The following is an 18,255-nucleotide window of genomic DNA, read 5'->3' on the forward strand; positions in this document are numbered from 1 at the left end:
GGCTGAACCGATTTCGATAATTCTTTTTTTATTATATTCCTTGAAGTAAGAGGATGGTTCTTATGTAGAGAAAACGTAATTATGTACCACGGGCGAAGCCGGGGCGGACCGCTAGTAGCATATAAAATTATTAACCAGTCTGATACATGTTCAGTAGCAGACCATCGATCTACTATAATTTTATGTAGTAGTAATTATATACATCAACCTAGGTTAAGTGTTAATAGACAAACTAGCCCTAAGCTAGATTTAAACTAGTATGTAAGACAACAGCTAAGCAGCCTTTTTCCATTGTACATCAAAATATTCAAGGCTTGGCTAGCAAATTATTAGAAATAGAATTATTTTTAAATCATAATAGAATTAAAATATTTTGTGTAACAGAACATTGGCTTAAACAATGTCAGTTGTTAATAAATATTGATAATTATAAATTAAAAAGTATATACTTTAGGACAAATGCTATTCATGGAGGTTCTCTTATTTTTGTACACAATAGTTTAAAATGCAAGGAACGAACTGACATTGTTAGCCTTTCTGTAGAACGCACCATTAAACTGTCCTGTGTTGAGCTTGAGCGTTACATTATTGTTTGCGTATACAGACCTCCTTCCAGTGACTATAATTTGTTTGAGACAGTCATGGAAGAAATATTAAAGCATTTAGGCAGGAGTAAAAAGAAGGTAATAGTATGTGGTGATTTTAATATTGATTTACTTTCACACACACAAACGGCAACACGAATAGTTAATTTGTTTCATTCATTTAATCTGTATAAACTTTTTGATGAGCCTACACGAATAACACCTACTTCTGCAACTTGTATTGATAATATATACTGTGATTGCAAATGTTTAGAAAAATATATTCTCAACACGCTAACTTCGGATCACTGTGGCCAGAAAGTAGTTTTTGAATGGGATTGCATACCTACATTTAAAAGAATTAATGTTAGGCCTATAACTAGAAAAGGCATTCATACATTTAGAAATAATATTGATAATAAACTACCTGACCTGAATAATCAATCCTTTCATAAAAATCCTTGTGAAATGTTTACAAATCTTTTTAAGTTCATTCATAGTGAATATGAAAAAATATTTAAAATTAAATCTTTAACTATTACCAAGGATTTACCATTCAGCCAATGGGCAACTCCTAGTATACACAGATGCAGGAACGTTCTTTACGAGTTATATGGTATGAAACAATATAACAAAGACTTATCATTTCTATGTTAGAAATTATTCAAAAACATTTAAAAAAGTTTGTTTCACTGCCAAGAGTTTGTATATCAGAGACAAAATACGCAACTCTGACAATAAAGTTAAAACGGTTTGGACAATTATTAATGGTGAATTGGGCAAAATCCGATCAAACGATAGTACCATAAAACTTGTCAACTCTGGTAGGGTCATTGACAAAAGTGCTGATGTTGCGCTTGCTTTTGAAGATTTCTTTAGTAGTGTCCCTGCTAGTTTAACTAAGAATTTAAATTCGTCTTCAGCGCTTGCAGAGTCTTTATTGAGGGATCACGTTGCTGAGTGTAACAAATTATTTGAATTGCGACACGTGACTGCTGATGAAATTGTTAAAACTTTTAAAACATTAAATTTAAAAAAAACATGTGATCTCTGGGGTATGTCTGTAAATTTAGTAAATAATATCATAGAAAACATTGCCAATCAACTAGCGTTTATATTTAATCAGTGTTGCGACTGTGGTATTTTCCCTGATTTACTAAAGTTTAGCAAAGTTATTCCTTTATTTAAAAGTGGTGACCAAGAAGACAGTAATAACTATAGGCCAATTTCCATATTACCAACTTTGAGCAAAGTCTTCGAGAAACTAATTTTAAACCAATTAAATAGTCATTTTGCATCAAATGGTTTACTGCACGCCAAACAGTATGGTTTCACAAAGGGGCGCTCTACCACTGATGCCGGAGTAGCTCTTTTATCACATATATACAAAGCATGGGAAAATTCAAAGAATGCTTTGGGGATATTCTGCGACCTTTCTAAGGCTTTCGACTGTGTAGAACATTCCACTCTATTACGGAAACTAAATTTTTATGGTATCAAAGGTTTAGCTCAGGATCTCATAGCTTCATATCTTCAGAACAGGGTACAAACCGTTGTCGTTAACGGAGAGAAATCTCTCGGTGCGCCGATTAACATAGGTGTTCCGCAGGGATCTATCTTAGGACCGTTTTTGTTCTTAGTGTATATTAATGACCTACCTTATTATTTGCAGGATATGTGTGAAATAGTACTGTTTGCAGATGACACCTCATTAATTTTTAATGTGGATAGACATGACACAAATGTTGACGAAGTAAACTCTGCTCTTTTACGCATATCCAATTGGTTTAATGCTAATAATTTACTATTAAATACAAAAAAAACAAATTGTGTAGAATTTATCCTCCCAAATGTAAAAAAGGTGCAAAGGAATATTATTTTAAACGGGGAGGTATTATACCCTGTGGAATCGACTGTTTTTCTTGGTTTGACATTAGATGAGAAGCTTCAATGGGGGGCCCATGTTACCACCACCGCTGCTAAGCTCAGCTCAGCTGCATATGCAGTTAGAAGAATAAGGCATCTCACCGATGAAGAAACGGCTAGATTGGTTTACTTTAGCTACTTTCACAGCATAATGTCCTATGGAATCCTGCTATGGGGCAGGGCTGCAGATATAGAAACTATATTTATATTACAGAAAAGAGCCATACGCTCTGTATATAATTTGCGTGCTCGAGACTCACTAAGAGATCTCTTTAAGAATACTGGTATCCTTACTGTACCGTCGCAGTATATATTTAATAATATTTTATATGTACATAATAACGCTTACTTACACACAAAAGTAGGAGATAGACATTGTTATGACACAAGAAACAGAAATAAAATTGAAATGCCATTATTCCGGCTAGCTAAAGTTAAAAATTCATTTATGGGCCAAGGTATACGCTTTTACAACAGAATTCCTCATAATATTAAAGAGTTTAGTAGTTCTACATTTAAATCTTATATAAAAAATGTACTTGTCAAGAGAGCCTATTACAGTATTAAGGAATATATGGAAGATAAAAACCCATGGAGGGTTGTCGCGTAAAAACCACAGGACAGTTCTTTGGTATATTATGATAATATATTATGATATTACATATTATGTAATTTGTAAAATTGTAAATCTGACATGATTAAAAAGAGCAACTATGGAGTTTCTTGCCGATTCTTCTCCGTAGATACTGCTTTCCGAATCGGTGGTAATGTTAACCTTTTGACCGCCAGAGCAAAAACGCATCGCCGTGCCCTCCACGCCAAGCCACAAATTCAATGAGATAACCTTGAAAATAGTAGGGATTCCAAAATGTTATCGATAAACATAATAATTCACGTCTGAATATTTGAATAAACAGCTTATAACACAAAAATAATATTTATTTAACCTCATCTCCTACTGTAAAAACTTAAGACCACATTTATAGCAACTATCAACAAAAAAAATCAACCTTTTGAGATACAAAAATACATATAAAATTGCAGCAAGTTACAGCACTATTCTCTATCAGTTACGCCCCATTGGCATGTATACATGCCAATGGCGCGGGCAACCATCCTTTTTTTTATAATCTCTCGCTTCTGATTAGGGATGTGTAGCTGTATATTATTATAACTTATCGAGTTTATTTATTAAGTTTATATGAACTATAGGTATTATTGTGGAGTGTTTATTTGTAAATATCAAAACAACTATTACCTTTAAATAAAGGGAATTGCATTAAAACTACATATTTATTTTCCAATCATTTAGTTTAATACTTGAGTTATTACAAATACTAATTATATGTAGGTACCTATTTAGGTCAATTACCATATTTTGATATGACATAGCGACAATTTGTATCATAAGAATATTCTAATAAAGGCACTCACACTCTCGGCAATAGGTACTCGATAAAATATTTTTACAACTTTCCGCACTTATCAACACGGCACGCGCTTACGACGTCACCAGTCCGACATCTATTCATGTCAATGGCGCAGAAGGGATTGCATATCGATACTGTGCTAGGGATGCGCATGATTGGCGAAAAGGAAAATATTCAAATCAACAATATCCACAATATAGACAATATGGTATTATACCAAAGAATGTAGTATTTACTTTTTTTCTCAGTGACTAAGCTTATATATTTTTTTTGTAGTTATTACAAAAATTAAGCGAATTAGAGTAATTTCGCTAAAATTTTAATGAAGTTACTTGAATATTACACTACATCACTAGTAGGCACGTATACATGTCATTGGCGCGAGAGAACATGCTTTTTTAGCCATTAATTAAGTTATTTTTTGTCATCAAATATTTGAATAACTACTTGGCAATTTTGTTTACTGTGTACAATTATGTAATAACTGGGGATTCAGTTCATAAACTGTATAAATAAAACACGTAAAAGTAAAGGTTTAATATGTTTATTTTGTATTTATCTATGATCTGTTTCTTGGCATGTATAGGCGTCGTTGGCGCACAGGGCACGATTGCGCATGACATCTATAGATGTCATTGGCGTTCAAAAGGTTAAAAACATGTACTTAATGACGTTTCAAAAGTGCTTCTAGAAGAAGTCTAATTGAATAAATAAATGTTTGAGTTTGAGTTTGTCTTATTATATATTATATTATGATTACAAGTTGATAAGTTAAAATCAACTGTATAATTTACTTAATACTGAAGAATATTAAATTCACCATTTGAAGGTATGAATGTGTGATGTAATAAAACGTGAAAAAAACCTTGTATCCAGAATGATGGTGACAGTTATGTCACTGTCAAAATCCATCAAAAGACAAAATCTTTTGAATGTTTGAATTTACAACCGAAAAGTTTTAGAATGTTGTGAATACAGTTTTTCGTTGAAAGTATTATTCTTTTAGATAATTTAGTTTTGTTAGTGAAAGTTTCTGCATGTATTATATTTAAGTTCCGTATACCTATGAAGAGAGTGCGGTTTGAAACCCCTTTAAAACTACGAGATACGAACATAATGAATTATGATTCGGATTGTCATTCTCCTCGACCTTACATAGATAAAGGGATAAAATCCATACCTTTTCAAACATGCAATGATGGGCCACGCTTGTTGCCTTATTCAAATGACTTGATACAAAGATTTGAATGTGGGAACAGTTCACCGTATGCCACAGTGAAAAAGACTATAGTACCTTCACTAAACTTTCCAACGGTTGGAAATCAGCAAACCCCTTCCAGTGATCTTGATTTAAGCGTGTTGGACTATACGTGTCAGGAACCCCGAAATCAGCCTCAAAAAATATTTTCTGATGTAACGGCTGACGCGTGTGTTAAAGTACAAAACATACCAAAAAATATTTTGACTAACAAGACGAATTTGGATCCCCCAAATGTTCTGAGCAAGGGTGACGACTTTTTTTTTAAAAGAGAACAACTTGGGAAAATGAGGGAAGTATATCCATTATGTGAGCAAGTTAATAAATTAAGTTTAGAAAAAGAGAACAATCCATTAGTAAAGAAAACAGAAATAATGAAATTAGGAAGTTTTAATAAAAATAACATGGTACCCCATTTAGAACAAGAGCCCTGTGTTGTTTCAAATGATAATTACTGCAAATGTCATCACTGTGTAAAAACAAGTACTCCTTATCATTTAATGCCGTCATGTACAAAATATAGGGAGGAAAACCAAGTCAATCAGTGCTGTTGTAGATTTCCAGATGCCAGATCATGCACTCATAGTAATTATAACATGCAAGTTCCTCCACTGCCCAAATGCAATTGCAGTAATAAATCACCTGTTAATGCAGTAGACAAAAAGAACTGGGCATTAGAAAAATATGAACAGAGTAAGAGATCTGAGTGTTTAGACTTAGAACAACAAAACACCATTGTAAGGGAAAAGAGAGAGCCCACTGTAACAGATCTATATAAAATAATAAAGCTACAAAATGAACAATTGCAGTTATTACAAGAGAAGGTAGATAAATTCATAGCTGCAAGTAGAAAAGAGAATAATCAAGCAAATCCATCTCTCCAAAACTATGTTACGGAACATGTTACTTTGAAATCAGTTGATAGTGAAGAACATAAAATATCCATTGGTGTTATGACTAGTTTCGAAATGGTTCGAACATCTACAGTTATCAATAAAGAAGTAATAAAGCAAAGTGAAGCGCAGATACAATGCAATAGATCACAAATCAGTATAAAAGAAGTTGTGTCTAAAGCGCAGCCTGTTAATATTAATTTTTTAGATGGAATAAGTAAGAAAAATGACACAAATTCGTCTATTCATAATTCTGCTTTCAACAATGATGAAATGACAAAGAATACTGGATTTGAGGATAAAACATTTAATGAGCTCAGTTTGTACAATGTCCAAGTGGATAATGCCACCACTCCTATGATGTCTCCAGAACAAAGCATGTATTTGGATGTTAAAGATTATAGCGAGTAAGAACACAATTCTAAATTAATTTAAATAGCATGTGCTTAAATAACGTGTTTAAATATGCTTTCTAATAACTTCTTTTTTGTTTATTTCAGTTCAGACACAGAAAGTGACGATCCATCCAATGTTGGCTGGACTTATTATAATAAAGTTATGGTGAGAAAAATATATTTATTATGAGTAAGCTTCACATAAAATAGTCAGTGTATACATTATGTATATTTACAAGCTGTAAGCAATGTAGTAACAAGATAGAAAAGAGTTGTTCCTCGTTTTATAAACTTTAAAATAGTATTTCCTTAGCCTTATTGCAAAGCCTGAATGTCATTGAAATATGTGCCTATAGTATTTTTATATGTGGTACATTTGCTTGTAAATTACAATGACCTATGGATTCATTCCATAATTATTGATCTCTTATACTTTTCTTTCAGACGCGAGTAAATGGAATGCTACAAGATTCTGATATGCCTTCATCGGCTAGTGCTCTGTACAGAAATGCAAAGCAAAAATGTTTAATGCAAATTGACAAAACAAATGTTAGTGTGACTAAAAGGTTAGTATTTTTAGCGCTGATGTGAATGTGTAGAATGTGCGCATTTCGGAAATTTTCGAAAAAGTGGAACATTTACGTCTTTAGATGCATAAATATACACGACTTAACAACAAATATGAACTCTGGGAAACTATTTCTTCACTAAGAAGTCTTTTCGAAACGCGTCATGAATGTTTTCACCAGACAGAGGCATAAAACAATTTCATTTTTCTAATGCAAAATAAATAAATTTTCAGAGTGACATTTGGAGAAAATCCAATACAAATGCAGCCACCCCAAATGACTACAGCTACAACTGATACAAGTTTAAAAATGAACCAGTTAGCTGCTAAATACCTTCAAAATGGCCAACAACTTGGGAATGTTGCCTCAAACAAACCCACGGCATCAACTGAGATGTCTTTTGCTACGAAAAATTATATGGAAAGGCATAAAATACTACAAGGTAAAAATTTACACAAGTATATATTTTCAATTTATATTTAAAATAATTTTTACAATTTTTTTTTAAATAATTTTATGGATATTTAATATTTATCATCCTCATCACATATGTTTTTTATTCTTCCTAAATCTTTCTTCTACTTAACATATTAAAATTAAATAAGACCTTATACTCAGATAATACTTGTATAGTTTTTTTTTTTATATTATGAATACTACCTGAACTGAATTCAAAAATTAATAGTTATTATTTACACAATGGAAACTATATTAAATGTTACATTTATTTTTAGGTAACCACACACAGCCACATAGCCAGCCACCAAAGCCGCAACAAGAAATACCCAAATTTTTGGATATAACAGTATTAAAGCAACAACCTAAGTTATTATAGAATATACTTTTGTATACTTTAAGGTATATTTAGATGAATTATTGTATATTGTAATGAAATAAAACAATTAATTTATAGAACAGACATTTATTTTATTTAAACTTCAATGAAAATAACAATTTTTCTACATAATATTTAGCTACATATAATTTGGGAACATTTCAACATTATGACTATAATTTATTATAATATTACACTTATTCTAAATAATAGTTTTCTAGACAGTGGTAACTGGTAGACGGTCACCACGGGCCACCAGTTGCAAACAAAATAATTCTCACAATAATTTAACATTTACTATAAACTCCAGTAAGAGACCTTTCATTTCAAACATCAATTTCATAGACAATTTAACCTTAGAACATTAAATTGTTACTAATATAACAACACACAAAATAATATCTTTTTTCATACATTATATACTACTGAGATTCATTTTAGGATTACATATCGGTAGGCCTACGCACGCCATTACAACAATAAAAAATAATCGTTCGATCTTAAAAATATAAAACATTTAGATGAATATGATAGGTATATTTAATGGAGGTATTTAAAATTACACTTGCACACATTTTGTACATTTATTTTCTTTTAACTCTAGATACACGAATAAACATTTAGAGATAGAAACTAGAATTTAATATTAATTTGCTGTAAATGTATACCTACTAGGTAATTTGTAGTAGTATTTTAATGTTAGCCATATTGGACAATTTCTTTTGCTATCAGTCAATTTATTCCGAGCACTGCCTTAATGCCTATGTCATAATATGAAATGTATGATTTCAATGAGATTTCAATTTACTGATTTGAGATTTCGTTATTAATGTTTGTGTGTTGGCTTTTAAGAAATGTATTCTCTTTTTTGAAGGAACTAAGTTCTTACAAATAGGACCTTGATATTATTATAGTTACTAAGGTATTAATTAATTATTAAACAGAGTTTAGGGAATTCTATTTAATAAAAATAGTAATAAATATATTCGATTAAAATAAATAACTTAGCTTTTGGTGTGTTATAAAAATATTACATGTTATTCGTCATATTATACCAATATTATGTTCATATAATCCTGCAATAACAATATTTTAAGATTACTTATCTACTTAATCTTATATTTTCTTCTTTTGGTTCTCTTTTAGTAGTAAATAGACACATTAATAATTATTTATCGGTAGGTAGTTAAGTATAATTATATTTAAAACATTTATTATCAGATTTCTACTTAAACATAGATAGATCCTATTCAAATGAACGTACTAAATATAAATTTTATGTACAAGGAAATACTGTAGGTATCTATTAATAACTTCAATTCTCTTGCATCGCAATTTGTTTATATTAAAATCTAGAAAGATAACATGAAGATAACCAATTTTTTGGATGGCACTTATATTCAAAGATGTCGAACATCATGTCTGTTAATATTTATTATTAACAAATAATTCCTATTAAGCTAACACCAAACATCTATTTTACATCACTTTTTGTCTTAGACGTCAGTTAGATAACTTGACTAGATAAATTATGATTAACGTAGTGCAGACAGATTTTTCTGTATATTTACAACCACTACAACCTATGAATTACTTCTACATTTCTACGTGCGTGCAGTGTAATAAGTATAAGATGGTTTAATAAAATTATGAGCATTTAAGATGGTGCCATGTAAACCTAATTTTATTATAATGAGATACATAATCAAACAGTCAAAACATCTGAAACAATTATGAAGTTTAATTTTTAAATCGAGTTTAGCTCTTGCTCTTTCTAGCCTTTGAGGGTAGAGCTGAAAGTTCTTATGGCGCTCTTTGATATTTACCATATTTTTCACCTTTATCCCTAATTTCATGACTTTTCTTCTATTTACCACCAAGTTCTATCTACGAATAAATGAATGCATCAGCTTTTGCGTTGTATATTTTGGCGCTCACTGCGATTTAATGCCTAGGTGCATACCTAATATGAATTAATTATTTAATGTTTGGAACTTTAATGACATAGTTTAAGAATGATTTCTTTAAAAACATTCAGCTATATGCACTACTTTACCTATACTTTTTCACTTATTCAAAAACCTATAACCTTTCTTCGTACTACTATCATTTTATTTAAATCGATGTTTTTTCTTTCTTTGCCCACCACTTAAGAGATGTCATTCCAATTCCAGTCTTTCTTTTATCACTCTCTATCTATCTCTATCTATAAGAAGTAAAGTGCGTCAAGCAGCCAATAAATTTAAATAATTTTAGTTAGTTTTAAACATCGATTACATGGAATAGACGCTGCTCTTCAAAATATTTACATATATTTTTAGCCCGTCCCTACAAGTAATTGTGCTCTTCACAGCGACCTTATTAATCAAGTTTAGAAATCAATATTTTTAAAATTAATTACTTAGGTACGTCTACAGGAAACAATATTTACAGTTAGGTCACAGTGTTAGGTACTGTATTATTTGATGACGAATGAATATAAACGATTTAAAAAAAAATTGATGAACCAAATCTATAATTCTTATTTAATTTTATTATCCATCGACTTGTAACATTAAAATTTAGTGTAAAATATAGTCCTATTTCTATAGTTTGTTAACTGTTTATAGTATTATTTGGTGTCAACATTTAGAGTAGGTAATTTATTAAGAATAGGAAATTTACTAATATATACATAACACAATTTTTATTTCCTATTGAATACATCAGAGACCACATTCAAAAATAACTTTCTGAATGGAAAGCTTCAATTTAAGTGTAACATTGTATCTTATTATAATTTCAAGTTGTTTTCTGTTCCTTATTCTTATACAATATGACTTAAAGAAATCATGTTTATGCTAAATTTTAAATAAAAATAACTTATTTTAATAGGTATTTGTGCAATTAGTTTAATTATAAGACGTGTGCGAATCATTGGCTTCTTCATCACCGCCTCCTCTCGACTTGCTGTCCAGACGTAACGCAGCTAGTTTTTGTCGTATGCTATTTGGCCTGAAATATGAATATAATAATTATTATTGTAAGAAATAATTTATAGTATAGAAATAGTCTATAGTAATATCAAATACTTGAAAGATTATCTCTAGATATCCATTGAATTTGAAATTTGATGATAATTGGTTAAATAAAAGTACGACTGTATAATTATTTTTATTGCAAGTTTATTTGTTAGTTATGGGGTTAGGAAGGAAGGTTGATCCTCCATCGAAAAAGAGAGGATATTGAGTACTCGACGGGCGTTTAATAAATAACGTTGGAAAGTTGTATATGTGCTCAATAGCAAAACATTTGGCTTGCGCGATTGCGAGCAAGGTATAACAGGTAAGTACATGAGTGAAGTCCCGTGTGCCGTAGTGGGGTAAGGGGCAGATCATAGAAATCTAAATAACAAGACACTAGAAGTCGTAAGCGCGCGTGACCTTGTCGCCACTCAGGTGATTTTCAGAACACCAATGTGTTCGTCACTGTTCAGTTGCTCTGGAGACGTATGTGTGTAAACATGGTGTGTTTCAGCATTTCCCATTGCGGAAATTCTTCCACAAGTTGTAATTATACTAATAAAGGAATAATATTTCATCGGTAAATATTTTTTTTTAGAAATAATGCCGTTTTTCCTTAAAATTATAGAATATTTACAAGTATTACGAGTGTCACCATAGTAATCGAAATAACAATGAATGACACAGTCGACCATTCTTATTATCACGTTTAACACAAATTTCAACCTTATTGGAGCAAAAAGAAACAAAACGTCTCATATACTTAGGGATGTTATTCAAAAATAAACCGTAAATTCGTGCGTTAGGATACATATTAAAAAGCTTAATTTAATATTTAAGTTAGTTTTCACTAAAATCAAGCTGTCCAATAAAAGGCATAGTTTACTTGTGTGTACTGTTTAGCTATCGGTTTAAATGTGTTGATTTTGGCGACAGCGGTTTTCATACGAATTATGACATTATAGCACTTCTATGTGTCTTGTTATTTAGATTTCTATGGGGCAGATCCATTATGCATATGTTATAGTCAAAGTCCGATACACAGTCTCTTCGCGGAAGGACTGGTTTATCCTAGGTTTGGCCAAAGCCATCAGGCAATCCCCGAAATACATTTCAATTTCGCCCTTTGCCTGAAGTATTTTTAGTCAAACCCAGGAGCTCCTAACTTTTCAGTCAAACGTCGAAAGTAAATTATTCTGTTTCGGTTTTGGCCTAGTCAATCCTAGAAGCGACTGCAATTCTCGGTCAAACTTTGATCTGAACATGTTTAAACAGGTTCATAATGTCTCTCGCGGACCGCGGTGTTCCGACTAGGAATGGGTCGTCGACGCATTTTTCATTAACGAGACTAGACCGTTAAATGTCGTTCATCAACTAGTCGATCAACTAGTTAAAATCTTCGACTAGTCGATGTGTAAACTGAAACGAATTGACACGGTCGACCGACGCGCGACGGTATTGGTAATCGAACGTTCGTTACCTTGAACTGAGGTCTACACTCTACATGTAAAATTCCACACACAAAACAATAAACATCAAAATTTTAAAAATGTTATTTTTTTATACTTAATCTTATACAAACTAACCTCCGTATATTCCAAAGCATTTATTTATTTATTTTATACTTTATTGCACATCGTACAAAAGGCGGGCCTAATTCCACACGGCATTCTCTCAAAGCATCTCAAATATAAAAGTGAAAATCACGTAAGCTGACCAATCAGGTGTCAGAACTGGCAGAGTTAAGCGGTTCTTAAGACTTGAAAGCTGCTTAAATGATAAAATGCTTCCAAATATACGAAGATAAGACACTTCATACCTATATCGGAGTTTGACTCGTCAAACCCCGATTTAATAAAATTGTGTTTTGACGTTTGCCTGACCAAATTAGTCTCTCCCAGGTTTGACGAAAATTGTTTAGTCAAAGGCCGAAAATTTACATTTGTTTGGTCTTTGACTAAGTCATTCAGTCTGACCTGAGGATTGACCAGTCCAACCTAGGAGCGCCGGAGCTTCGGAGTTTGCCTATAACACATACATCTGTTTCACTGATTCATTTCCTTTAGGGACAAGTAGGTGACCAGCCTTCTGTGTCCTGCCAGACTGAGACATTTTTTTTCTTCGTCTCCACCGGGAATCGAACCCAGGACCCCTCGGTTCTACGCTCACGCGTCAACCACTGTACCAAGGAGGCGGTCAGGTAAGTACATACCTATCATTAAAGTAGGAGCACACAACATGGTCCGCGGAGACGGACTGTCGCTGGTAGGCGGCCGCGCTCAGGTTGCTCTGCGGGATCTTGTAGATGCGCACACAACGACCGCTGTTCTCTGTCGAGTATTCAATTATATTAAACTAACTGGTTGTCCCGGCTTCATGCTTAACCTCGAAAAAAAGCATGTGTGCTGAGCACACGTGTCAGAAGTGAAACTTCTCTGGTAAGATTAAAAAATACCCTTACTCTATATGCAAGTTTTACTTAAAAATTTAGATGGTAGGAACAAGGTACCTAAAAGTTTTAATGACAAAATAATTTTTAAAATGGGTTTAGCAGTTTTTAGGCTTGCGAAGTCCGTGTGTTTTGCATGGCGAAATACAATAATACATTGGGAAGATTGTATTGGTTCTTAACACGTTCCCTGCTGGCGCTAGCAGGAACACCGGGAGTGCCACATGACCTGCGTACAAAGCACGTATAGCGCTTATATTTGGGCGTTTAAAAAATAAACTTGGTGTAGTGTTGGAAACAGAAATGCTGTTTCCAACACTACACCAAGTTTATTTTTTTACACACTATTTTTCTGTGTGTTCTGTTGTGTTCTGTTATATTTTTCTGTTTGTAACATAAGTGTAATGCGACACGTCTTTATAATACATATTGGTAAACAATAATTTCTTCCATATACTTAGTTAACTTCTTTTAATATAAATCCAAAGACAGTTGAAAAATAGTTTTATCTACATAATACACTTAAAACATACATACAACTTTACATATATATTATAATAATAATATATCATACCCTGCGGTGAAGTGGGCGGCGATATCGGCGTCATTCTCTGCAGCGGCGGGCGGATGCTCTCCTGCTCCGAGGAGATCGAACTGCTGCGACTTGACGCGGAATTGTTCTCGGGTGTGCGAGTGTTTTGGTCGGTTCTGTTGGTTAGCTAGTATTCGTTTAGAAAATACTCTAAATACACGAAATAATGTTTGGAAGAAATGTTCAAGACTAACTGAATTAATGATGTCCTGATTTAAACAAGAGCTTCGCATATACTTTCGATCATCGGTTAACTGAATTCATGATCAAACATTGACCTAATATAAACAAGGGTCTTACACCTTCCATCTCCATCATTAGTCACTCTCGATGGTACCATAATAATGTCTTGTCACCGTATAGTTTCCCAGTGTCGTGATATGCAATAATTAGTAGCGAAGTATAGTATTATTAATTACAAATTATGTTATCGTTTAACCTAATTAAAACATGTTAGAAAAAAAGAAAATACATACTTGTAATACAATATTCTAAGTTGCTACTTTGAAAAAAAATTAATGGATAGTATGTAATAAAAAGCCAGTTAACGTAATTTATTGTAGCAGATAACCAAAAAAAGGTGAAAGTTTAAGTGATTAATTAGCTACTGGCACGTTTATGAGTAAGATCGTGTTATATTTTCAATGTTTTCTTATAAATTACTCGATAATGTGTTGTTGGCTTCATGTAAACAGTTAAAGAACTATAAATTAATACCACCTTTATAGTAAAACCACTAATCACAAAACACACTATAAAATATAATATATGTCAGGTCACGGAATGCTTTGATTGATAGTTATTGTACATTCATGAGCACTCAATGTGATAACAATATATAATTTGGTATGTAGTGCTATTTATTGCGTTTGCGTGAGCTCGTAGCACCGTAGCTATTGTGTAGACACGCTACGCGCTACGCATCTACGAACTTATCGACTAGACGTTGTTACACGCATTGTTATTCAACCTAGTTTTTTATAATTGGTTTTATGTAACATAATTGGTGTATTTATTCGAATAAGTCTAGCATTTTTTTCAATATTGTATTTTAATATGATGTTCAGTGATTTTTGGGCATATTAATGTTGTATTTCTAAGCACTGATGCAAATATAGTCTTTATTATACCTAACACGATATTTGATAGATCTGAGTGGTATAAGTTAAATTTTTCGAGAATCGAAAATTTTTTCTTTATAATTAAGGACGTGAGTGACTTCTATACTTAAAACAATTGTATGAAAGGAGTGCGGTGTAGGAAGGAGTTTGTTTGTAGAACCGCACTAATCTCATGCACAATCCGATGTGAAAAATCGTAGCGTATAGTTTTAAAGATTTAAGCATACTTAGGGACATAGAAACAGAGAAAGCGACTTTGCTCTGCGGGATCTTGTAGATGCGCACACAACGACCGCTGTTCTCTGTCGAGTATATATTATTAGCTGCTTGGCCTGGTCAATATGGATAACAAAAAATAAAATGGAGTCTTTGGCAAAACGATTTTTAAAATCGGTTTTATACTATGTAGTGATTATCTAATACATTACCTATCAGCATCATCATCGTCCACAGAGTACTTAGCAAGTCGCGCGAGCTCGTAGCTGTCGTGTAGACACGGCTCGATGTCGCGCCCCAGCGGCACGTACTCGGGCGCACATGCCACGTAGAATATGTCCTAGGGGTGAATAGTAACTTGTCAATATTTGGGGTTAAGTGGACAAGCACTAAGCACTTAGTCTTCAGGCCGTATAAAACGGACGTATAAAACTATTATGAAGGAGACCATTTAATGTTGATAGTGTTCAAATATCTACTAGCAACAAAAATATGCTAGTTGACTTGTGCCAGTGACTTTCAAAACAAACATTTACAAAATTTTATAGTTTATTTTATTTTCCTCTTGTATTAGGTAGATACCTACTATTACGTAGATTGACTTCTAGAAATATTTTTTTAATATATTGAACAAGGTAGTTACAAGTTATTGAAAATAATAGCAATTATTGAAATGATTTTTCATTTAGTCTAGTCTAGATTGTTATGAAGGTTACCTTTCTACCACATAGGAGCTTTAAACCAGGAATGCAAGCTGCATGTACCAAAGAGCCGTTAGCAACCAGACGGATTTCCAACAAGTCCTCAGCAAAAGCCATGATATAAGGGAATGCACATACTGAAAATAAATAAAATAACGTTAAAATATTTTTAAATTATTTGAATTTATTTCCGTTTTAAATAAATGTGTACATACCAACAGCTGTAGGTACGGTTGTCCAGTGGAAGTCGTATTCACTATCGCTTTCCAAACCTTTGCTTGTTAGTCTTTCAAAATGGCAGGTATCTAAGAAAATTTATAAGTGTAATTATTTACTTTTTACATTAAATTATTAATACCATAAATAAACAAAAGAATTTAACATGAAGAATGACTTCACGGTGTATTTTTTTGTTTCTTCTATAACTTAACTTCTTATAAAATGATAGTTACAATAAGGTAAAAAAATAATTCCGGCTTCGCCCGTGTTTAAACTATCCTATCTCTCAAGTTGGATCGAACTGCAAATGGTGTGCGAATTTTATTATAATCGGTTAAGTGGTTTAGGAGTCCATTGAGGACAAACATTGTGACACGAGATTTATATATATTAAGATATACACCGAGAATTAAAATGTCACAACTAATCAAGTTACTGTATGAAGAATATAATTAATAATTATTATTAACTAGCTTTCCGCTCGCGGCTTCGCCCGCGTTTTCAAAGAAAAACCCGTTCCCGTAGGATTTCCGGGATAAATCTATCCCATGTCCTGTCTCGGGTATCAAAATATCTCTATACCAAATTTCATGCAAATTGGTTCAGTAGTTAAGGCGTGATTGAGTAACAGACAGACAGACAGAGTTACTTTCGCATTTATAATATTAGTATGGATTATTAGTAATATATATATATTTTTTTAATTTTGCATATTTACAATTTAAAGCTTTACCATTACGATAAGTTCAGCAAATATTTTTCCAAATGTAAAACAAAGATTAAAATAAGAAAATGTGGAAATAATAAAAGCATACGATTATAACACAGCAGCAGCTGTCCATCCCGTTCATCCCCAATACGCAGCGCGTTGACGAGCGCACCGCGCCGCGGACCGTTATCTTCGGAACTATCCGCTCGTTTTAATGTCTGTAAGTAAGTTTTATTTATTTATGAAACAGTCATTTACAAAAAATTGGTTGTTTGTAAAGTAGGTTTACGATCGAGATGTTTACGTGATAACGTCTTATTGGTGGCAGCGCTCGAGATGAGACGGGAGATCGGTCCGTCTCTCTCTCGTTATACCTGCGATCGCGCTCGTGAGGTTTTGGTGTGACACAAGTTTCTGAACATGTCACCCGACTAAAACGATTTTAAAAACGTTATCACCTTAAAAAAAAGTATTAGTTAATTTTTATTTGTTGTAAGTTGCCTGTGTAAGTTTTCATTCCTCCGATGAGAATGGAGAATTTTTCTTCTGACTACTAATATTTGATTAAACCTGAAATGAAATATTTTTTTATATTTTAAATTAATGGAAAACATTAATTATATACCTGTCCTGTGCTGGTTTCTATAACTTCCCAATGGTGTTTATATCCTATGACGGTGACAGGAACTTCGCCGTCCATCATTTTCAGTAAAACCGGTGTCTCACTCAGTTGGATATCCTGTAAACAATCAAATAAAACATTAATCCATTTTTGTAACTTAACTACGAATAAACAGTTGAATGAATTTGGAAACATAGCATAAATTAAATTAAAATTTATAAAACCTTTTAATATGTCCATAGTTTACATACACTTTGACTTCATAATACTTACTCTTAGTACTTACTTGTTAATTGTAAAGAATTACTTACTTTGACATGAGTGTATTCAAATCCCATTTCACTATCAGTCTTTGGCTCTTCAACTAAAAGAAGAATTCTTCTGCCTATCGCTATTGCTAAGAAAGTCTTGCCTCCCTCGCCTGAAACAAGTATTTTATTAAAAGTTTAAATTTGGCTCTATCTTGTGGTAATGTTATAAAAAGGCTCGAATTTTAAAGTGTTAAAAATCTTTAAGTATCTTAATCTATATCTATTTTATGTAGGTTACGTTATAAATTATTATTTTGCAATTTACCAATGAATAAATAATGAAATATTTTATTACTGAATATTATTTTTAAATTTGAATATTTGGTAATGTACGTTTAAGTCTATTATAATGTAGCATTTGACTCGAAAGTAGATTAGCGAGGATTGAAGCGACGAGAGTGAATAATGACATTTATTGGCGTG

General features: G+C 32.4%; 2 protein-coding genes across 2 annotated transcripts in view; one reads left to right on the forward strand and one right to left on the reverse strand.

The window, feature by feature from the left end:
• The first annotated feature begins 4,881 nt into the window (after window positions 1-4,881).
• LOC149489525 (uncharacterized) lies at window positions 4,882-7,972 on the forward strand. Its single transcript, XM_089714104.1, has 5 exons — window positions 4,882-6,498; window positions 6,592-6,652; window positions 6,931-7,052; window positions 7,289-7,497; window positions 7,790-7,972. The coding sequence occupies exons 1-5, from the start codon at window positions 5,006-5,008 to the stop codon at window positions 7,888-7,890; spliced, it is 1,986 nt and encodes a 661-aa protein (XP_089570230.1). The 5' UTR covers window positions 4,882-5,005; the 3' UTR covers window positions 7,891-7,972.
• A 2,472-nt stretch (window positions 7,973-10,444) lies between these two features.
• Window positions 10,445-18,255, reverse strand: part of LOC149489526 (GTPase-activating Rap/Ran-GAP domain-like protein 3) — a 49,385-nt gene continuing 41,574 nt past the window's right edge. The window contains exons 16-24 of the mRNA XM_089714111.1: window positions 17,833-17,942; window positions 17,525-17,638; window positions 17,006-17,117; window positions 16,187-16,276; window positions 15,987-16,108; window positions 15,483-15,610; window positions 13,916-14,049; window positions 13,105-13,222; window positions 10,445-10,884 (exon numbers count right to left, since the gene is read on the reverse strand). Coding sequence (XP_089570237.1) covers window positions 10,782-10,884; window positions 13,105-13,222; window positions 13,916-14,049; window positions 15,483-15,610; window positions 15,987-16,108; window positions 16,187-16,276; window positions 17,006-17,117; window positions 17,525-17,638; window positions 17,833-17,942 — 1,031 coding nt within the window. The 3' untranslated portion in view covers window positions 10,445-10,781. The remainder of the gene's footprint in view (window positions 10,885-13,104; window positions 13,223-13,915; window positions 14,050-15,482; window positions 15,611-15,986; window positions 16,109-16,186; window positions 16,277-17,005; window positions 17,118-17,524; window positions 17,639-17,832; window positions 17,943-18,255) is intronic.

Source organism: Colias philodice, chromosome 3, assembly GCF_061535455.1.
Source record: "Colias philodice isolate Cphi_HAF_F1 chromosome 3, ilColPhil1 Martin Lab GWU primary, whole genome shotgun sequence".
Taxonomy (NCBI): Eukaryota; Metazoa; Arthropoda; class Insecta; order Lepidoptera; family Pieridae; genus Colias; species Colias philodice.

Excerpts from the sequence above, each read along its gene's own strand:
- LOC149489525 (XM_089714104.1), top strand. The coding sequence starts at position 5,006 with ATGAAGAGAGTGCGGTTTGAAACCCCTTTAAAACTACGAGATACGAAC. Across the intron at positions 6,653-6,930 it reads CTTATTATAATAAAGTTATG|ACGCGAGTAAATGGAATGCT; the intron begins GTGAGAAAAATA and ends CTTTTCTTTCAG. Across the intron at positions 7,053-7,288 it reads AATGTTAGTGTGACTAAAAG|AGTGACATTTGGAGAAAATC; the intron begins GTTAGTATTTTT and ends ATAAATTTTCAG.